The sequence below is a fragment of the Lepus europaeus genome, chromosome 19, assembly GCF_033115175.1.
Source record: "Lepus europaeus isolate LE1 chromosome 19, mLepTim1.pri, whole genome shotgun sequence".
Classification (NCBI taxonomy): Eukaryota; Metazoa; Chordata; class Mammalia; order Lagomorpha; family Leporidae; genus Lepus; species Lepus europaeus.
The window spans coordinates 13,440,042-13,461,117 of NC_084845.1; the positions used below are offsets into that span (position 1 = coordinate 13,440,042).

Genomic DNA, 21,076 nt, shown 5'->3' on the forward strand with positions numbered 1-21,076 from the left:
CAACCTCACCAAGCCCATGCCACAGTCCTAGGAGCCTGGGATTTCCAAGAGGGAAATGGAGGCTCGAAGTCACATGCCCAAGGCGTCCAAGCTGCTAAGCGGCAGAACTAGGACTCATACCGGGTCTCTGCATATTAGGCACGGTTCTGCCACAGGACCTTGGCACTGGTCCCGCTGCCTGAATGCTATTCTCCCTCTCTCCCTCCTTTAAGTCCTTATCCAAATGTCATCTTCTCAGTAATGCCTCTCTTGATCATCCTGACCTCCCCCTAACCTTCCCTGCTCTGTCTGCTGCCTTGCCATTGTGCGCCATGCTGTCCGATTTCCTACAGTGCCTTGTGTCCTGTCTGTCTCCCCCATGAGAATGTAGTCCACTCCTGTACCCTCTGTGCCCAACAGGGCTGGCAGATGGTGGACCTGTAAAATGGATGAACCCCAGGCCGTGACCGTGAGATTCGAGTCTTGTACCTGGCCCGGGTGGCCTGGAGTCCCCAGAGGCTTCTTTTGTGGGTACTGGGGGTATAAACTGGATGCAAGTAGGGGCGGGCACTGTGGTGTTGTAGGCTAAGCCTCCACCTGCAGTGCCAGCATCCCACATGGGCACCAGTTTGTGTCCTGGCTGCTTCTCTTCCAATCCAGCTCTCTGCTTATAGCCTGGGAAAGCAGTAGAAGATGGCCCAGGTACTTGGGCCCCTGCACCCACGTAGGAGACCTGGAAGTAGCTCCTGGCTCCTGGCTTAAGACAGGCCCAGCTCTGGCCATTGTGGCCATTTTGGGAGTGAACCAGAGGATAGAAGACTTTTTCTGTCTCTTTCTCTGTAACTCTACCTCGTAAATAAATAGAATCTTTAAAAAAAAGTGGATGCAAGCAGTCATACACTGGGAATGGCATTGAGTCCGTTCTAAACTGACTGAGCAGGGACCACATCAAGACAATCATGCCCTGACCCAAGATCCAGGCACTGAAGCCCCTGACCCTCAGCACCTGTGACACGGTCTGGTACTTTAAAAATTCACTCAGCACATTCCAATTGCTGAAAAACAACAATGCTGGCCTTAGTTGAGCTCCTAACTCATGCACGGGCCCCAAGTGCAGTGCGAGCTGAGTCAGTCGTAGCCCAGAGACAGCTGTGTGTGGCAGCTGGAGCACAGGCAGCCACCGGCTCTGCCACACGGGAGGGTACAGTGGGCAAGTCCCTAACCTTTCTGTGCCCGTTTTGTCCTAAACGAGGACACAGAGCCTTCGTCGCAGAGCTGTGATAAGATTTAAGTGGTTAACACACACAAAGGACATAGAACCATGCTTAACACACAGCATGAAGCAGAGTCACCCTAGTAACGGCAACTGTAATAATTACTGGTTGTTGGTATGTGACTGTGGCTGTCATCCCACCCAGCAGTTGCCCAGGTGTCCTGCAACAGTCTGATGGGATGGGAGCTGTCACCTCACATCCTGCCCTGGTGCTCATCTGCCCAGAAAGGTGAGCAGAGGGAGGCAGGGGCTAGGGAGGCAGAGGCCAGTGAGCACCTGCGGTTTGGGAGCCCCCTCTCCTCCGCTGCCACCAAGCCTCCCTGTCATCCCAGTCCCCCTCTGTGGGAAGGTCTTCATCAAAGGACGGAGTGAGGGCCCTCAGTGCAGCATCTGCCAATCTGGAGAAGGTCCAGAATGCCGCTGGCCCCAAATCCAAAGTCCTGGGCAGCAGCAGCCTGCTGCGTTTTCAGGCCTGGGCAAAGGCCAGGCCCATGGGGGCTGGGGAACTGCTGCATTGTGGGAGACCCACTTTAGAGGGGCCTGCCTGGCTACCGATTGTCCCTTTTCTGGAAAGCCTTTTGGAAATTTTTTGGGCAGATCTACTTGGGTCATCTGGAAATTTTTGCTGAGGAACTAACTGCCCTCCATCCTCCTCCAGGTGGCTCCAATGGAACTGTCAATCACAGTGCCCTGCCCTGCCCCTGGACCAGGGTGGAGCCGTGTCCTAGATCTGGCCAGCTTCTCTAGCATCCCTATCAGCGACTGGCCCGGGGTGTGGGGCTTGGGAGCCAGTCGGAGCTCTTCTTGGGGATTCCGCAGGGAAGAGTATGTTCCTTTGGAATGAGCAGGTATAGAGACATAGAAGATCTGTGCGGCCAGACCCCATTTTCCCGGGACACAGAGGGAGAGAGAAGAGCTTTAGAGTGGCAGAAGAGAATGACATATTCACAATGCAGAAAGAAACACAGCCAAGCAGAGCAGAGAGACAACGAGGCAGCATTCTGCTGACCTCACTGGCTGAGTGCAGCCACGCCTGAAGCTAGCCCTGCACTTGCAGTTACACGAACCACTGAATTCTCTTTCTGGCTTAAGCCACTAACAGAGATTCCTGTCACTTATAATAACTTAGAGTCCTATCAGAGCAAGGATGTCCCCAATAGGCCTCCTTCCCTAGTCACAGCTGACATTTAATCCAGGGGAAAGCTCTGGCCACATGTGACCCAGGGCTTCTCTCCCCAGAATGGAAAGTCTTGATCAGCCTAACAGCACAGCCTGTTGAGACTCCCCGGTTCCTGCCAGGCCTGAGGCTGTTGTCTTCATTCTTCTTTCCATTATGCAGGACACCCCATAATCCTGAAATGATCTCTTCCCTCCCCCTGTGCTCCTTATGCTAACTACAGTTAATCTCCTGCAAATAGATTTTGCAATCTTGGGCTTCAAAGTCAGGTACACTGGATTCAAACCCCAGCTTGGCCGCTTATTCTCTGATCCTACGCAAGTAATTTAATCTCTGGGTCTTAGTTTCTTCTTCCACAAAATGGGAGACTAACAGGAACACTCTCCCGAAGCTGCAGGGAGGGTCACACGGAACGAGGCAGAATCTGGCACAGAGGAAGGGCGCGTGAGGGAGAGCAGTTCATTATCGTCTATGACAGGGGCGGGACCGACCTCGCGGGTCCGGAAGATGATCCTGTACTGGTACTGAGGTCCGTGATCTTTGTGGTCTTCCAGCTTCTCCCGCTTGATGCTCACGGCCACGGGCCCCAGCTTCTCATCCACACCAAAGTAATTGGCATGCTCTGCAAAGGAAGAGCAGGTGAGGGCAGTCAGGGCCCACGGCAGGCCAGCGGATGGGCTGACAGGGGCAGCCCTGCCACCCAACCTCATGCCTGGTCACAGCATACTCAATGGAGAGACTGCAGAAGGGAAAAGTCACGATACTGTACCATCTCTACCAAAACACAGAACTTGCTGCCACTCAGCGCTCTTATCCCATAAATGGGGGCCTTGATGCAACCCACAGTTCGGAGAGATGACGTGAGGGTGAGGTAAAACTACAACTATGAAATGCCCAGAACTGGGCATGGCATGCAGTAAACCCAGCACCGCTGACAGTAAGCCCAGATTTGCAGTGCCTGACTTAGCTACCAGAGTTCCTGTACAATGGTTAAGATCTGTCTCCGGTAGGCTCACAGCAGGGGTCTGGCCCTCCTCAGAGGCACGGCCTGGTCAAGTGGCTGACAGCATTCTGAGCAGTAAAACGGGGCTGGGGCAGGCTTGCCCCTCTGTGTAATTGTGAGGTTAAGCTAACAGGAACCCAGGTATCTCCTGCCTGTGCTGGGAAGCCATCAGCAGTCCGGCCTGAGCCAAGTCCACAGGTGGTAGTACCCAGCACCAGAGACGCAAGGGTGCTGCAAGCAGCGACCTCACCTCCCACCTCAACTCCCCACCCTAGTGCTCCAAACATTCAACTGATGGCTCCTGTTCTGACACTCTCGTCAATCAAAGACTCATCTAAGGTCACAGTGCTGTGGTCCGGTTCACAGCCCCCATCAGAACGGCATCTGCAGAGGTTCCAACAATCTCCCCAGCTGGCAGAGGACAGACTAATACTGTAGTCCTTGGATGCCAGCTTGTTCTGCAGCACCGACAGGGTGACTGCTGCTCTCTGGTGCGTACCCAGCACTGTGGGAGTGCCGGCAGATGGCAGGCCCTCAGTGAACACTGATCACGGACTAATGAGCTTCCAGGGCTACACAGAAATCCATTTTAGAAAGAAAATGGCATTTTTCAAACCTCCATGCTGAGTACTCAGTACCTACTCAACAAAGAACTAAGTACTCTAAGGTATAATCTTACTTGATCCACATTCCTTTTCTGTATTTCATGTGTGGGTTGAAAAGAATGTGTTTTCTATGGGCTGGGCACAAGGTTAATCTATCTAAATGTAATCTCCAGCTTTGATTAGATTACCAAATCCCCTCTACCCATGCGTGTTGGCTACAAGATCTGTCCGTTTCAGAGAGGGAGCCTTGTCTACTTCGCTTCCTGCTAGGATGCTACATTTGTCCACTTCTCCCTGCAGCCTGCTCCATTTTTATTTCTGGGCCCTAAACCAGCTTTCCAGGCACACAAAGGCCCACGACTGTCGGAGCTTCTTGGTGGGTTTTTAAAATTCAACATAAAATGGCCTTCTCGTCTCCTCTAACCAGGGCTTTTAACCTTGAGGCCTATTCCACGTGCCTTTCTCCTGGCTAGCGACCGCCTGGAACTTCTTCTCTTCCCTTTATTTTCAACCTCTGGGTCATTTTCTTGTGGGCTCGTGCTGCTCCCATAGTCACCTGTGGCGCTCACATGAGCACGGCCACCATCTACTAAGCCACGGAACAGACACCGCACGCCCTGGGCTGCCCGACTCCACGTGCGGGCTCAGGGGGATGACGGTGCTATTTGTGGTTCTTGACTAGGACACTGCTCACTAAAATTTCCAGAAAACTACTTGCTGTGGAGTACTAGCTGCCTACTGTGATCTACTTTCTCCAGCTTCCCTGTACATGGGAATGGCTGGCAAGCACGAGTGCTTGGATGGGGCATCTGTGAAGGGGGCTGTCTTGACAAGAGGTGCCTTTCATCCCTGCCCTTCCCGCTCTTTCTCTGCCTGGAAATGTGGATGTGATGGCTGATGCTTTAGCAGCCTTTTTGGCCCAGAGGAACCACCCTGAGGACTGGCATTCTGCTGAACAGTAACCACACTGGCCCTGGGCCTCCGACCTTGAGGCTTCTTTGTAGATGAGAGATGTTTCTGTTGTGTAGACCTGTCACTTACAAGTCTGAACTGACACAGCTACTAGCGTTTAAAACCAGGGGAGGCCATATAAAATAAAAATACCTGATGTTTGGCCGGCGCTGTGGCTTAACAGGCTAATCCTCCGCCTTGCGGTGCCAGCACACCGGGTTCTAGTCCCGGTCGGGGTGCCGGATTCTGTCCCGGTTGCCCCTCTTCCAGGCCAGCTCTCTGCTATGGCCCGGGAGTGCAGTGGAGGATGGCCCAAGTGCTTGGGCCCTGCACCCCTGGGAGACCAGGAGAAGCACCTGGCTCCTGGCTTCGGATCAGCACGATGCGCTGGCCGCAGCAGCCATTGGAGGGTGAACCAATGGCAAAAAGGAAGACCTTTCTTTCTCTCTCACTATCCACTCTGCTTGTCAAAAAAAAAAAAAAAAAAAAAAAAAAAAAAAATCTGACGTTTAAGAGCATCTTGAAAAGTGAGAAAGGCCGGCAATACAGGGTTTGTCTGCTTTTACACATGACACAGTGAGCTAGAGCTGAGCAGGAGCCACCTAGTCCCTGCCTGGCAGGCTTCACTTCTGTCCAGGTAGTGGACCCATGGATGCCCAGGTCTGAGGTCTCTGCACTAGGCCATGCTGCCTCTGGGGACTGCCCAACAGGAGCAGGGAGCCCCAGGATACATGGGGCTCATCTCTCCTCAGTGTCAATGCCCTCCACACAAGGACAGCCCTGTCTTTAAAATGGATCCAGATCAGCGCGATGTGCCAGCCGCATTGCGCCGGCTGCGGTGGCCATTGGAAGGTGAACCAACGGCAAAGGAAGACCTTTCTCTCTGTCTCTCTCTCTCTCACTATCCACTCTGCCTGTCAAAAAAAAAAAAAAAAAAAAAAAACAAACAAAAAAACAAAAACAAAAAAAACAAAACAAAACAAAACAAAAAGGATCCAGAAACTGCCTGAAAGATCCTTCCCTACTGCTAGGCTCCCACCCTGGACCTGTCCATCATCTCCTACCTGGGCCGTCACGGCAGCCTCCTCCCAGGTCTCCCTGCTTCCCACACGCAGCCAGAGGGAAGCTGTGAACCCTGGGACCAGGTCAGGTTCCACTGCTGCTCACATCTTACTCAGGGGAAAGATGAGAGCCCTCAGCGTGGGCCCCGAAGTCCCCCAGGCTCTGACATTGTCATCTCCCTCAGCGGGCCACAGTGCCCTCTTCCTGTTCCTCTAATGTTTCAGGCCTGCTGGTGCCTGTGCCAGGAACTGTCCCCAATCTGCACGTGGCTTCCTCCCTCAACTCCTCCCACTCAGTACTCAGATGGCATCGGCCGAGGAAGCCGGCCCCCACTGCCCCTACTGAACGCTGCAGCCCCCAGCTCACCCTCTGGGTCCCTCTTCCCTGGCACCTGGCCTCCTGGGGCACCTCATTGTGTCTCAGCCGGCTGAGCCGCTGTTTGAAGCTGGTCAGTACCGTACCCCTGGCACAGCGACACCAAGCCCCTGCTTGCTGGGCAGCTGCCTCTCTACTGGGGCCTTAGCGGGTGAGGCGTTAGCCAGGCTCCGGCACAGGACTCAGGGCTGGGCGTGGTTCCAGTCTGCCTCCCCCTAGCCCTCCAGGAGATTCCTGCCGAGTCCTCAGTGAGGAGCAGGCCTGGCAGAGCCAAAGACGGGGCGGTGAGGGCCTGGGAGACAAGCCACAGCCCACCCCTGTCCCCACCCTGTCACCTTTGCCCACGAAGTAGTCCTGGTAGTATCGGGCGCCCAGGTCCACGTGCTCGATGCTGTACTGCCGGGGTCGACTCTGCGTTCTCTGCTGCTCCTTGGGCACCTCCAGCACCGAGATGCTGGCGTTGGTGCGGTAGGAGCTCAGGCTGGGCTCGGCCAGGGGGCCCTCGCTGCCCCCCGGGGAGCCCACGGAGGCCCGGGAGAAGCTCACGTTGCGCTCGCACTCGCCGCCGATCTCGTTGCGGAAGTGCGGGCAGCTGAGCAGCAGCTCGTTGCTGTTGTCATCGCCCAGGTCCTGCTCCAGGTTCTCCTTGCAGTTCAGGTCCTCTGTGCTGGTGAAGGCGGGGTCCAGGCCGCCCAGGCTGTGCGCCCGCGACGCCGCCAGGGAGGCCATGGCCGAGGCGGCCGACGCCGCGGAGGCGCCCGTGGTGGTGTTGCGCCGCTGCGCCACCGCCACCCTGTTGGCGGCCGCCTCGTTGAGGTCGAACAGCATGCTCTGCACGTCAAAGTGCGCAAAGCTCTTCTGGCACACCCAGGGCCGACTGGCTTCCGGGGGGCTGCGCCCCTCCTCCGCCTCCCCCGGGGACCGGCCCGCCTCGCCTTCAGGCTTGCTGCTCCGCAGCTTGCGGAAGATGGACGAGTCCACCGTGTCCCCGCCGCCCAGGCCCCGCGCAGGTTTCTTCCGGGCCTTCTCCTTCTCCTTCATGGGCTGCAGCGGGAGGAGACTGTCCTTGCCGGGCTGCCCGTTGCGGGGGTCCCCCTTGGCTCCGCAGCCGCCCCCCGCCAGATGCGGGCTGGGATCTGCCCGGAGGAGCTCGGTGAGCGCCTGGGAGCCGCGGGCCTCGGGCTGCTCATTGCGGAACTCATTCAGAATGTCAAAGAAGCTCTGCTCCGGCACGCCCTGCACGTCGATGGACGAGGTGCTGCCGTACTCGCGGAAGAGGGGCAACGCGCCCGTGTGCCGGGGGCCCCGCGGCTCCCCCGTGTCCTCCACGTCGCACTCGCTAAGGGTGATCTCGCTGCTGCTGCGGTGCCGCAGGGGGAGGAAGGCCCTGCCGGGGGACCGCGGCCACCCGTCCTGGAATTCCACATCTTTGGACCTTCTCCTGGAGAGCCGGTGGAAGGCTCTGGACCCTGAGGAAGCCGGGGTGCTGGCGGGAGGCTGCCCGTTCTGTACGCTCCTCATGGAATGGGCCACCTTGGTGGCCTTCACGCCATCTGTATCCTGGGAGGGGCTCGGGTTGTTCTGCTCTCTCAGGGCCTCCCGCTTGGGCGGCCAGTCGGCCACTCTTGCACGCACGCCCATCTTGGGCATCGCTGGGGTGGTGGGGCTGGGGCGGGTGGTAGAGGTGGCTGGGTTCTCACCAAGGGGCTGGGACATGCTGCCATTTTGGGCCCAGAATCCCACGGGAGTGTAGTCCCCCGTGTGTGGCCCAGGCAGGACGTCAGCAGCTCTGGCCCCACAGCTGGCTGCCAGGTCCACGCCATCACTGGGAAGGGGCCGATAAGTGGTCATAGTCCACGGGCACTGGAGTGCTGCTGGGCCCTGGAAGCTGAGGTGTAGCTCTATGGGGTCCCCTGGCCCTCAGCCATTGTTCAGGGCCGCCAGGCCCAGGATGAAGGATGCTGGCCCCTGAAACCAGATGCGAAGGTTGTGAGCCTGTGCAGTCCAGTTCTCCACCATCGCTGTGGACAGCTGAGCCAGGACAACCTCAGGAGGCAGGGGCTGTCCTGGGGGCTCGGGACACAGCGGCTCAGCAGGGCAGAGCGGGCAGCAAGGGTGTCTCCCCAGCCATGCTGCAGAGGAAGAAAAAGAAAAGTGAGATGTGGCAGGTGTCATTATTCCCAGAGCATGAGAAACGTGGCTTTATTTTGGGGGGATGGCTTTACGCATTTCAAAGTACTTTTAATTATGGAAATTTTCAAATGTACTGAACAGCAGAGAGAAGTCTCAGAGCCACCCTGCTGGCTCCCTGACCAGTAGCTCTGCCTCTCCTTTCTGTCTCCACCCAGCTTGCACTTTTTGTTTTTGACAGTTTTTTTTTTTTTTTAAGAGTAAATCCCAGACCTCAGGTGATTGTACCTGTAAATACTATAGCTTGTATCTCTAGCAGAGAAGGTGTTTAATAAAATAACCGTGATACCATTACCACAGCCAGCTAAGGGAACACGGTTTCGTCAGTGACACGCAATGCCCTGCCTACCTCACAGTTGCCCACTATCTCAACAGCAGCTGGTCTGTTCAACTCAGCATCCAAAGTGGACGATCCCACCCTCTGGCAGGTCTCTTCTCTGTAACGGCCACCCTTCCTTAATTTTCACACTGTTTATTGTTGGGGGCATGGGGTCAGGTGTCCTGGGGAGGTTCCCAGTTTCAGGATCCCTGAGGTACCACTGAACTTGCTCTCCTGACCCCTGTATTTCCTGTGAACTGGCGGCTGCACACGGAGGTCACACTACTGTGCAGCTGTCCTGCAGGCCACCCTGCCCAGCTACTCCCCAGAGAGGAAGTGAGCATGAGGTGTGAGTCACCGTGAGCACCGGGGCACTGGAAGGGGGACACAGAGGGAACATCTCCAGACATCTGCACAACTCAGATACTAGGAGCAGATCTCACCATGTCTTCGCTGAGTTCTCCCCAGTGACTCCTTAGCCTGTTAGAATAAAACCCCAACTTCAGCCCTGGCTAGGAGCCCACAGGATCCGGCCCCTGCCAGGTTCCTTCACTTCTCTTCTGCACCCCTGACTGAACTCTGATCTCACAAGCCTTCTCTTCCGTTTCCCGACCTACAAGCCTGACCCAGGATATCTGGATATCCTTCCGGGTGGTTCCTTCCCATGATGTCAACTCTTCCCAAGCCCCCATGCGTACACAGTATGTACTTGTCTTGTAAAAACCTCTTTTAACCACTCTATTTTTAAAAAGATTATTTGAAAGGCTGAGTTAGAGAGAGAGAGAGAGGGAGAGAGAGAGAGAGAGGGAGAGAGAGAGAGAGAGGGAGGGAGGGAGGGAGGGAGGGAGGGGGTTCTTCCATTCATTGGTTCACCCCCCAAATGGCCACTACCACCAGGGCTGGGCCAGGCTGAAGCTAGGAGCTTCTTTTGGGTCTCCCACATGGGCAGCAGGGGACCAGGGACTTGGGCCATCTTCTGCTGCTTTCCCAGGCGCATTAGCAGGGAGCTGAATTGGAAGTGGAGCAGCTGGGACGTGGACTGGTACCCATATGGGATGCTGGCACTGCAGGGCAATGGCTTGACCAGCTGTGCCACAGCACCTGCCCCTCTATTTTTCTTAGCTGATGTCAGCACTCATTTATTATCCACTCAGTGACTGCCCCACTGCTAAAATGTCAGCTCCAGAAGGGTGGGGACATCTACGCTGTCCACTGCTGTATCCCCAGTGCTTGGAAGAGTGTCCAGGACACTGGGTCACTGCTTGCTGTCTGAGTGAGCAAAAGACAGCCTCAGCCCAATCTCAGGGATCAGTGCACCCTGAGTCACAGGTCTCTGGGGAAGGAGTTCACTCTGTCCTGCAGTATAAAACACTGGGCTTTGTCTCTGCCTTGAACTTCTGGAAGATGAACCCCCTGCTAGAGAGGAAGGGGAAAGTGGGCCACCATGTCCTCCTTCCTGCCAACAGAACTGATTTTGTTCAGGGAGGAGAGTGCTAGGCACCTGGCTCAAGGTGTCCAATAACTTTTCTTTCCCTTAACCTAGAGCTGGCCATGGCCATTGTGGATGGTGACTACTAGTACTTCCCATGCGGGGAAGTGGAGGGTCGTGTGTGTGTGTGTGTGTGTGTAGGGGTTACTGCACAACTTGTGCCCAGAGGCACAGAGTGGAACTGGCAGCATGAGATGGAGAGGGAAGCTGAACAGGCAAGCCTAGGAAAAAGTGAGAGCAAATGAGAAGCCAGGGGAGTGGGCTGTGGCTGTTCTGGGGCCCTGTGAGCAGAGACAATTTCTGTAGATGGCAGAGGGAGGCGGCACACAGGGGGAGAGTCTGGGAGGGCTAGAGAGCTGGGCTGCGTCAGGGAGACAGGCGAGAGGCTGGGGCAGTCTGCAGTGAACCGGACGGCAGGTGCCTCTTCTGAAGAGACAAGCAGGCCTCTGCTCCTGCCAACTCGGCCTTGCAGGAATGTGTGTTTGCCAGATCATTTGATTTCTCAAGAGAAGCCAGATACCTAGAGTTGTGGGCAATTCCTCCTGTTTGAAAAGCAAAACAGCAGTGACAACAACAAACAACCAGGCAGAGAAGTTCTCCAGGACTGTGAAGAAACTGGGGACCCTGGCCGCCTGTGTGTATGTGTGTGTGTGTGTGTTGTGTGTGGGTGTGTGTGGGTGGGTGGGTGCAGGGGGCAGAGCTGTGTGTCTGCCTTCCCACTTCATGCTCCTATGCCCTTCCCCTGCCCCACTTTCCCCCTCAGCACTTACCAGTCCCCCCTGCCCCGCCCGTAAGAAAATGGGCTATATTGTACCCTCAGTATCTAAATGTGTGCAAGGGGAGGGCCAGCCTTGCTTTTCATTGAATTCCACTGGTCACCTTGTGAATTATTTGCATGCATATCTCTTTAGGCATCTGCCTAGCTGTGCCTGCCTCCCACACCACAGGCCTAAGTCTGATTCCCAGCCCTGGCTCCTGGTTCTTGCTTCCTGCTACTGCACACCCTGGGAGGCTGCAGGTGATGGCTCAGCTGGTTAGGTCCCTGCCACCCACGTGGGAGACCTGGACTGAGTCCCTAGCTTCTGACTTCAGCTGGCCTGCTTGCAGCCATTGCAGGCATTGAGAGTGAACCGGAAGATGGGAGCTCTGTTAGTCTCTGTGTCTCAAACAAAAGAAATTTTAGAAACTCAATAATCAAATACTTTACAAACAATTGCAACGAATGAGGGCCCACAAAATGCAAGGGATCTTGGAAAAATTCATAGAAAAGGGGCTGGCATGGTGACACAGACACAGTGGATTAAGCCACTACCTGTGACACCCACATCCTTTATTAGCACTGGTTCATGTCCTGGCTGCTCTACTTCTTCTTCTTCTTCTTTTTTTAAATTTATTTATTTATTTATTTATTTATTTGAGAGGTAGAGTTACAGACAGTGAGAGAGGTCTTCCATCCACTGGTTCACTCCCCAGATGGCTGCAATAGCCAGAGCTGCACCAATCCGAAGCCAGGAGCCAGGAGCTTCTTCCGGGTCTCCCAAGTAGGTGCAGGGGCCCAAGGACTAGGGCCATCTTCTTTTGCTTTCCCAGGCCATAGCAGAGAGCTGGATGGGAAGAGGAGCAGCCGGGACTAGAACTGGCACCCATATGGGATGCCGGCACCTCAGGCAGAGGATTAACCAAGTGAGCCATGGCACCGGCCCCTCTATGAATTCTTTTTAAAACGATTTATTTATTTATTTGAAAGGCTGAGTGACAGAGGGCAAGAAAGAGAGGAGGGGATAGAGATCTTCCACCCACTGGGTCACTCCCTCAAATGCCGGCAACAGCTGGGGCTGGGCCAGGCCAAACCCGGACTCTACGGGAGTCACCTGCGTGATCATTCACCCCCTCCCAAGTGTATTATAGGAAGCACTGAGCAGTCAGAACACCATCAGGCACTCCAGTATGCAATGTGGCCACCCCGAGTGGTGGCGTATCCTCTTGCACTCACAATGCCTGCTCCTCCATGAATTTTTGGACGCACCCCTAACAAGCCTGCAGGCTGGATTTGGTCAGGGGCTGCTGGTTTACCTCCTTTGGTGACCAGGGGTGCTACAGCTTTGAGAAAATGAAAATTACTTTGTTCATTTTCTGTTTACTGTCTCCACCACTAAACGTCAGTTCCAGGATGGCAGGGGTGTTTGCCATGAGGACCTGAGCCCAGCAGGACACCCTGTTGGACACCAGACCCTAGCAGGTCAGCCTGGGCAGGGTTAGTCCTCGGAGACAAAGCAGTGGCCCAGACAAAATCCTGGACTGCTGAGGCCAGCACCTCCTGACAGCAGGGCTCTGCTGAGAGCACTGTGTTCCCAGCTCAGTCAGAAACTCTCAATTCGGGGCCGGCGCCGTGGCCACTTGGTTAATCCTCCGTCTGCGGTGCCGGCATCCCATATGGGCACTGGTTCTAGTCCCGATTGGGGCACTGGATTCTGTCCCGGTTGCTCCTCTTCCAGTACAGCTCTCTGCTGTGTCCGGGAAAGCAGCAGAAGACGGCCCAAGTGCGTGGGCCCCTGCACCCGCATGGGAGACCTGGAAGAAGAAGCTCCTGGCTCCTGGCTTCTGATTAGCGTAGCTCCTGCTGTAGCAGCCATTTGGGGAGTGAACAAACGAAAGGAAGACCTTTCTCTCTGTCTTTCTCTCTCTCTCTCTCTGTAACTCTACCTGTCAAATAAATAAATAAAATCTTTTTTTTTAAAAAAGAAAGAAACTCTTGACCCATTTTGCTGCCTTCTGTGAACACACACAGATGTCCTTACAGGCCCTGGTCTCCCTGCACAAGCTGCTTCTCTGAGCAGGTGCAGCCAAGTCTCCCTGTGGTGGTCAGAAGAGCATCCACAACCTCTCTGGGATTCAGGGGCTGGTGCCTGTGGGTCCCTTTCCAGTTGTCTGCTATGATCTCCCTCTTCCTAAATGCACCCACATCTTCCTGATGGGGAATCCTGACTAGGAGAGCAGCACAGCATCCATGCAGGAACCAGACTGCCGGGGCTCAAGTCCTGGCGTCCATGGCCTGGTTGCCAAGACAGTTACTCGGTTTCAATCTCACATCTCCATCACAGCCACTGCTATTACTACCACTCTTTGGTGCGTGGTTGGCAAGAGCTCTCCCCACGGCCCTGTGGCAGAAGCACAGCTGGGGCAGGCACATGGTGTGGGCTCAGCAGCTGAGTGTCCTGTTCTAGGGCTCTGCGTGAGGGTCACAGGACACGTACGGTTACAGAGACCCTTGCGGTGCCAGGGATGGCGGCAGGAACTTCCTGTCAGGGGGCTTTCGCTGGGGATCCGGGGTTCCTTCCTTGGCTCTTGTTTCTCCGACCTTCTGCTGATTGTCTAAGTCCCTAGTGGACTCTGTTTCTGCCCGATTGCCAAATTCGGCTTGTGCTGCTGGCATCAGGACCTTGACTAATACACAGCGCCACGTGCAAGGGAGGCAGCCGGGGACTGTGGTGGTAAAACTAGGGCAGCCTCAGGGACAACAGCAAAAGCAGAAGTGATGGCGCCGGGCAGTCGGCTGGGATGCATGTGGCTGCAAGTACCACCACCACCCAAGGCTGGTTCGGCAACTGAAGACAGGACGGTACACAACCGGGGGCCAGGGGCGGCGGAAACAGGGCAACGATGTCGGGTGCCTTCCCTCCCTCCCTTCTGCCTTGCTCATCTTTTGGCTTCCTGCCTCACGGCCAGCAGCTGGCGCCTGCAGCCATGCTTCGTACTGGACCCCAGACGAGGGGGAGAGGCCAGGATGATGCGAGAGTGCTCTTCTCACCCGTCAGATGCTGCTACAGAAGCAGCAGCTTTCCCACAACACTCTCTTCCCCTCAATCCTTTCTCTCATGCCTGTGGCTACTCCAGCTGCAAGGAAGGCTGGGAAGAACAGAGTCTGTGATTGTCCCCATTGTCCTCGAGCAAGGGGAACTTAGCAGCATTTGTTGCGAGAGCCAGCAACCGATGGTGTATCTGTGGGTGCGAATGCCCCCATTCTGTCACTCGTGAAGAGACTGGGGAACTTAAGCCGCGAGGCTGGACCAGCAGACAAACAGGCAAGTGCCACAGCTTTCGGTGTACTGGCTTCAAGGGGCCTCAGACACACAGGGCAGAGAAAAGGGGAAACGGTGGCAGACAGCGGGCTTGCTTCTCCAGCCTGCACAATTCCTTTTTCCAACCACAGCCCAGATCTCTCTTTAGGAAGCTGCCCTCTCCTCTGGACGAGAGGTAGGGCTCCTTCCCTTGCTCAGGAACACATCATGTAACCTGATCAGAAACAGGGAGACCCAGCGACACCACTGCCAGCAATGTTGGAATTGAAGAATGTGCTTCCCTCCCATCCCGATCCTGAGAGGATGTGAAGGATGGAATCTCTGCAGCTATCTTGTGACCATGAGGCAAGCACTATCTGTGTAGGAGGCTAAGAGTTAGAATCCAGGTGCTGTAATCAGACTCCATTTCTAGCTGTACCTGAAGCCAACACTTTTCCATTTCCCATCATCGAATGTTGCAGTTATATAATAAAACAAGCAAAACAAACAAAACCAACCTCTACACTAGCAGCTACCATGAATGGGAGTGTTCTATGGGCCAGTTCCTTTTAGGAGTTTACATTTGTGAATTGCTATTTGTTAACCTTCACAACAACTCCATGATATAAGTATCATCATTACTCCATTTCACAGATGAGGAAACCGAGGGGCGGGCACATGAGGTAATGTGCCCAAGGCCACATGGCTACGAGGTGCCAGAGCTGGGTTCTGACCCTGGCTCTTCCATTCCTGAAGTCAGACAGTGCCGAGTTCCCGCACCAGCCCTTCTGCAAGCAGGGGCAACGTCTGGACTTCTGCGCTTCTCATTTTCCTTAGCAGCGAGCCACGGTCAAACCCCTCCAGACCCGTCTGCCTGCTCAGGCGTGATCCCCACATACCCTTCAGAAAGTCCAGAATTAGATCACAAGTAAAAGCTAAGTTTACTTCAGTGCAATGTAATTCTGAAAGCCACGCCTGTGAGATGTCTGCAAGAGTTTGTGGAAATGCATGTTATAAAACGGCTTTTTTGTACTTGAACAGACATGTTTTAATTCTAGTTTTCCACAAGCTTTTTGGAAGTCCCCTCACTGGTGTCTCTCCGGCGTGGAAAAATGAACATTCCCAGTCTGAACTCTTCAAGTCTCTCCATGCATGGAACTCGTCCCAGAGTAGGCAGGACGGGCTGGGCTAGGCCGCCGTAACGAACGCTCCGCTTCTTGCTCTTACAGCTGCCCGCTACAGGCTGTCACTCGGCTCTCAAGCGACAGAGCGCCCCTTCCTCGGGCCCCGCTGCTCTGAGGAATGAGACGCGGTTGAACCATGCACCGGCCTTGTCCTGTGCAGGGACAACACGTGTCGCTTCTGCTCGCACTTCCTCCGGCGAACTGAGGCCCGCGGGGGGGGGGGGGGCACCCGAACACGTGCCAGCGCGGGAATGCAGCAGCCCACGTGCCTCTGCGCGTCAGGTTAAAGCTCCCCCTCCCACTCACTTCCTCTCCTTCCGCCACACTCCCACTCGCCGCCTCCAGCCTTGTTCACAGATCCAAGTCCACCTGTCTCTGCCGTGACTTACTGCAGGGTTCATACCCTGCTTGTCCCCACGCCCCTCAGAGCCTTCTCCGCGTGGACAGCAGGCAGAGCGCCGCCGGGATAAAATCCACAGCCTCCCTCCGCCCTCAGGCCCCCCTCCCTCTCCCTGTGCTCCCCAGTCCATGGCGCCACACCTTTCCTTCCGCTCTCCTCATGCCCCAGGCTCCCCGCTGCCTCGGGGCCTTTGTGCAAGCCGCTCCGTCCTCCCATCCTCCCATCCTCCCTCGTACTCTGGGAATGCCTTCTCAAGACCTAGTGCAGAAGCTACTTTGTCCCCACCGCCCTCCTAACCTGGGCTCTCAGAGCACTCTGTATTTCTCTTTGGCGGCACCTGGTCAGTGAATCAAAGTTCCCTTGTGACTGCTTGCGAGGGCACTGAATGTGAGTCTTACGCACTACCCACACTCCAGCACCAGCACAGGCCTGACATGCAGGTGGCCACTAATATCTGCTGACTGGGTGGACAAACAACACCCTCACTCAGGACCAGGCGGCCCTGCTTCTGTCACGGCCCACAACCTGAGCTTGCTTGGTGCCAGGGAGCAGGCACAGACAAGAAGCTGAAAGTAAGGCTTGGAAGGGCTGACGCTGTAGCTCAGTGGGTTGAAGCTACGGCCTGCAGCACTGGCATCCCATACAGGTGTCAGTTTGTGTCCTGGCTGATCCACTTCCGATCTAGCTCCCTGCTATGGCCTGGGAAAGCAGAAGAGGATGGCCCAAGTGTTTGGGCCCCTGCACCCACTTGGGAGACTCAGAAGAAGCTCCTGGCTTCGTATTGGCCCAGCTTTGGCTGTTGTGGCCATTTGGGGAGTGAACCAGTAGATGGAAGTTCTCTCTCTGTCTCTCTTCTCTCTAACTCTGCCTCTCAAATAAGTGAATAAACGTTAAAAAAGAAAAAAAAAAAGTAAAGCCTGGAGAAAAAGTGTGCGCATGCACACTGCTCCCTTGGGGTTAGTATGGGAAGAGGTTGGGAGTGGAGTGGGGTTCCAAGGCTGCCCCCAGTGTGCTCCAGGTGTTCCTGGGGATGGGGCCCAGTCAGGGCCGTGGCACCACATCTGAGAAGCCAGCTCAGAGGCCCAGGGGGACAGCTGACTGCTCTCGGCTCGCAGTTCAGCACTTCCTGAGCACACGCGGGTCATTCATTCACTCGTCTCACTCACGCGACCACAGTCCTACACATCACTCAGGCAAAAACAACAACAACAACAAAGGCACACATTCATCTATCCAGTCGTTACCAGGCGTGTGTAATTCACACATTCATCCTACAAGCATCAAGCACTTGAAATCCATGCATTTATCCAACATATTTCTTAAACACCTGTGCCACCTGTGTAGGCACTAACGACAACTGTAAGCAGTATAAGCCCCTGCTGTCATACATTTTCACCCGGTAGAGGAAGCCAGAGGAAAAAAAAGAAAAGGAAGCCGTTTCAAAGGGTGGGGCGCACAGTAAAGGAACATGATGTATTACATATCACATGTGAAGTACGTGGGTTAGCAACAGGACATACACTATATAATGGGCAAGGAACACGGTAAAGGAGCATGACGTATTACATATCACGTGTGAAGTACGTGGGTTAGCAACAGGACATACACTATATAATGGGCAAGGAACACGGTAAAGGAGCGTGACCTATTACATATCACGTGTGAAGTACGTGGGTTAGCAACAGGACATACACTATATAATGGGCAAGGAACACGGTAAAGGAACATGACGTTTTACATATCACGTGTGAAGTACGTGGGTTAGCAACAGGACATACACTATATAATGGGCAAGGAACACGGTAAAGGAGCGTGACCTATTACATATCACGTGTGAAGTACGTGGGTTAGCAACAGGACATACACTATATAATGGGCAAGGAACACGGTAAAGGAGCGTGACCTATTACATATCACGTGTGAAGTACGTGGGTTAGCAACAGGACATACACTATATAATGGGCAAGGAACACGGTAAAGGAGCGTGACCTATTACATATCACGTGTGAAGTACGTGGGTTAGCAACAGGACATACACTATATAATGGGCAAGGAACACGGTAAAGGAGCGTGACGTATTACATATCACGTGTGAAGTACGTGGGTTAGCAACAGGACATACACTATATAATGGGCAAGGAACACGGTAAAGGAGCATGACGTATTACATACCACGTGTGAAGTACGTGGGTTAGCAACAGGACATACACTATATAATGGGCAAGGAACACGGTAAAGGAGCATGACCTATTACATACCACGTGTGAAGTACGTGGGTTAGCAACAGGACATACACTATATAATGGGCAAGGAACACGGTAAAGGAACATGACGTTTTACATATCACGTGTGAAGTACGTGGGTTAGCAACAGGACATACACTATATAATGGGCAAGGAACACGGTAAAGGAGCATGACCTATTACATATCACGTGTGAAGTACGTGGGTTAGCAACAGGACATACACTATATAATGGGCAAGGAACACGGTAAAGGAACATGACGTTTTACATATCACGTGTGAAGTACGTGGGTTAGCAACAGGACATACACTGTATAATGGGCAAGGAACACGGTAAAGGAGCGTGACCTATTACATACCACGTGTGAAGTACGTGGGTTAGCAACAGGACATACACTATATAATGGGCAAGGAACACGGTAAAGGAGCATGACCTATTACACATCACGTGTGAAGTACGTGGGTTAGCAACAGGACATACACTGTATAATGGGCAAGGAACATGGTAAAGGAGCATGACGTATTACATATCACATGTGAAGTACGTGGGTTAGCAACAGGACATACACTATATAATGGGCAAGGAACACAGTAAAGGAACATGACCTATTACATATCACGTGTGAAGTACGTGGGTTAGCAACAGGACATACACTATATAATGGGCAAGGAACACGGTAAAGGAACATGATGCATACTACCTGGAAAGTAAAGGAACACGACATACAATATGTAATGTGTAAAGTATATGGTAAAAGAACACGACGTGGGGCTGGCACCATGGTGTAGTGGGTAAAGAAGCTGCCTACAATGCCGGCATCCTATATGGGTGCTGGTTTGTGTCCTGGCTACTCCACTTCTGATCCAGCTCCCTGCTAACGTGCCTGGGAAAAGCAGCAGAAGATGGTCCAAGTGCTTGGGACCGTGCACCCAGATGGGAGACCTGGAGGAAGCTGGCTTCAGCCTGGCCCAGCTTGCGCCACAGGGTGAGGCCCTCGCACGGAGGAGTTGGGAAGGCTCACTGAGGAGGAAGTGCCTGAGCCAGGATCTGCATGGAGGGAGGGCACACGCGCCACACACCAGGTGTGCTACTGAGTGAGGCTGCCTTGTGCGGGCAGGGAAGCTGGGGGCAGCCAGCAAGGCCAGCCAGGGTTACCCAAGGTAGCAGCTCTCTTCCCCCGGCTGTCCATCACAGGTGCTGGAGCAGCTTTTAAAAGCCACAGGTGTCTATTCACAGCCCGCCCCCACAGGCTGTGAATCAGCACCTGGGGGTGGGGCCCAGAGGCGCCCAGGAGCCCGCAGCTGACTCCCGTGCAGACAGGGCTGAGCTTGGTTTAGAAGGAGCAGGGACAGCAAGGAGCGCGCCTCCCCCAAGCTCTCCAGTGGGGAGTCAGACAGGAGCTGGAGCAGGCCCAGCACTGGGTAATGAATGGGTAGATGGGGGACAGATGGGCGCATGGACGAATGATGGAGGGAGGCCAGGTGAAACAGAGGCTGGGCACGAGGTGTGGTGTGGGGGCACCAGATGGTCAACGGGGGTGGATGCTGCTGAGAGGGTCACGCATGGTGACAATTACTGGTGTGAAGGGCACTGGCGACCCTCACGGGAGATACTTCGGAGAACTTGTGCTCCAGGGAGGACTGTGCATGCCCAGTTCCCCTGTTCCTTCGATGCTGCCAGCCCCTCCTCACTCTCAGCTGATTTCCACACCTCCTCCCTCTGCTAAGCTCCCAGGATTTAAATCTACAGGATTTGGCCCAGTGGCTTCTTAAGCCTCTTGGGTATCCTTTGTGCTCCCTAGTCTTCGAACAGCTACAATCCTGGGGCCGACTGGGGTCTGCCATATTTGTTCTTGTGCGCAGGTTGGGTAGGAGAGAGGGATAACATGGTGGGGAAGGCTAAGATGGACAAGCTCTCCCACGGTGTCAGGCCCAGCCTACACACTGACTCGTGTGAACTTGCATGTTGTCACAACCCTATACATTTGGGCGTCTGTCACACCCGTTCTACAGAGGAGGCAAAGGTTGTGAGGCCCCGTCACACAGCTGGTGGGCGGAGCAGCTGGGACTGTCTGGCTTGGCCACTGTGTTCTAAATAAAAGATGAGGTGGTTTAAGTGAGAGCACTGTGGGAATACATGAGTGACGCAGGTCTCTTCAAAATCAATTCATAGAAAATTCTGGAAGCTGCCAACAGCTCAGCAGGTTTCAGTTAAGAATCTATTTTTCTTCTCTATGTCTTCCCTCACCTTATTGGAACTTTGAGAATACTGGGGCCTACTTTAGGGCTCCCTCAGGAAACAAGACGGATGGAAATCTCAGAAAACTCATAAGAAAGCATTGCAGCGAAGACTCCGTTCTATCAGCCCAGAGAACAATGTGCAGGGTCTCCACCATGGCCATCAAAACCCGCCTTCCATATTTAATGTCAAAAAGCCCAGAGGATCAGGGTTTCTAATTGAAATCTTTGCCGGCAGCAAGGAGGGGCCCACGTTCTACCCACAGGGCCAAGGGCGACAGGTCACAGCCTTATATTCGAGTTGGCAAGGCTCCCACTTGGGGGTCAGAGTTCCCAGGAGACCTGTCCTGCTTTAAAGGATGTTAAATTAGTATAATTTCTGCACCATAGGAGAACAGGAGGAATATACTGGAATTATATGCATTGAAATGTTAGGTGTGCACTGTATTTTAATCCAGCAATTCCGTTTCTAGGAATCGGTCCTTCAGGCACAGCAAGACAGGTACCCGGTAGCTCTACTGCAAAGGCGT

General features: G+C 54.3%; 1 protein-coding gene across 3 annotated transcripts in view; it reads right to left on the minus strand.

Annotated features, from left to right (window-relative positions):
• The window catches only part of SIPA1L3 (signal induced proliferation associated 1 like 3), a 238,772-nt gene that overhangs the window by 87,861 nt on the left and 129,835 nt on the right, over window positions 1-21,076 (minus strand). For all 3 annotated transcript variants that reach the window (XM_062176109.1, XM_062176107.1, XM_062176108.1), the window contains exons 3-4: window positions 6,761-8,557; window positions 2,921-3,051 (exon numbers count right to left, since the gene is read on the minus strand). In XM_062176109.1, coding sequence (XP_062032093.1) covers window positions 2,921-3,051; window positions 6,761-8,276 — 1,647 coding nt within the window. In that variant the 5' untranslated portion in view covers window positions 8,277-8,557. The remainder of the gene's footprint in view (window positions 1-2,920; window positions 3,052-6,760; window positions 8,558-21,076) is intronic.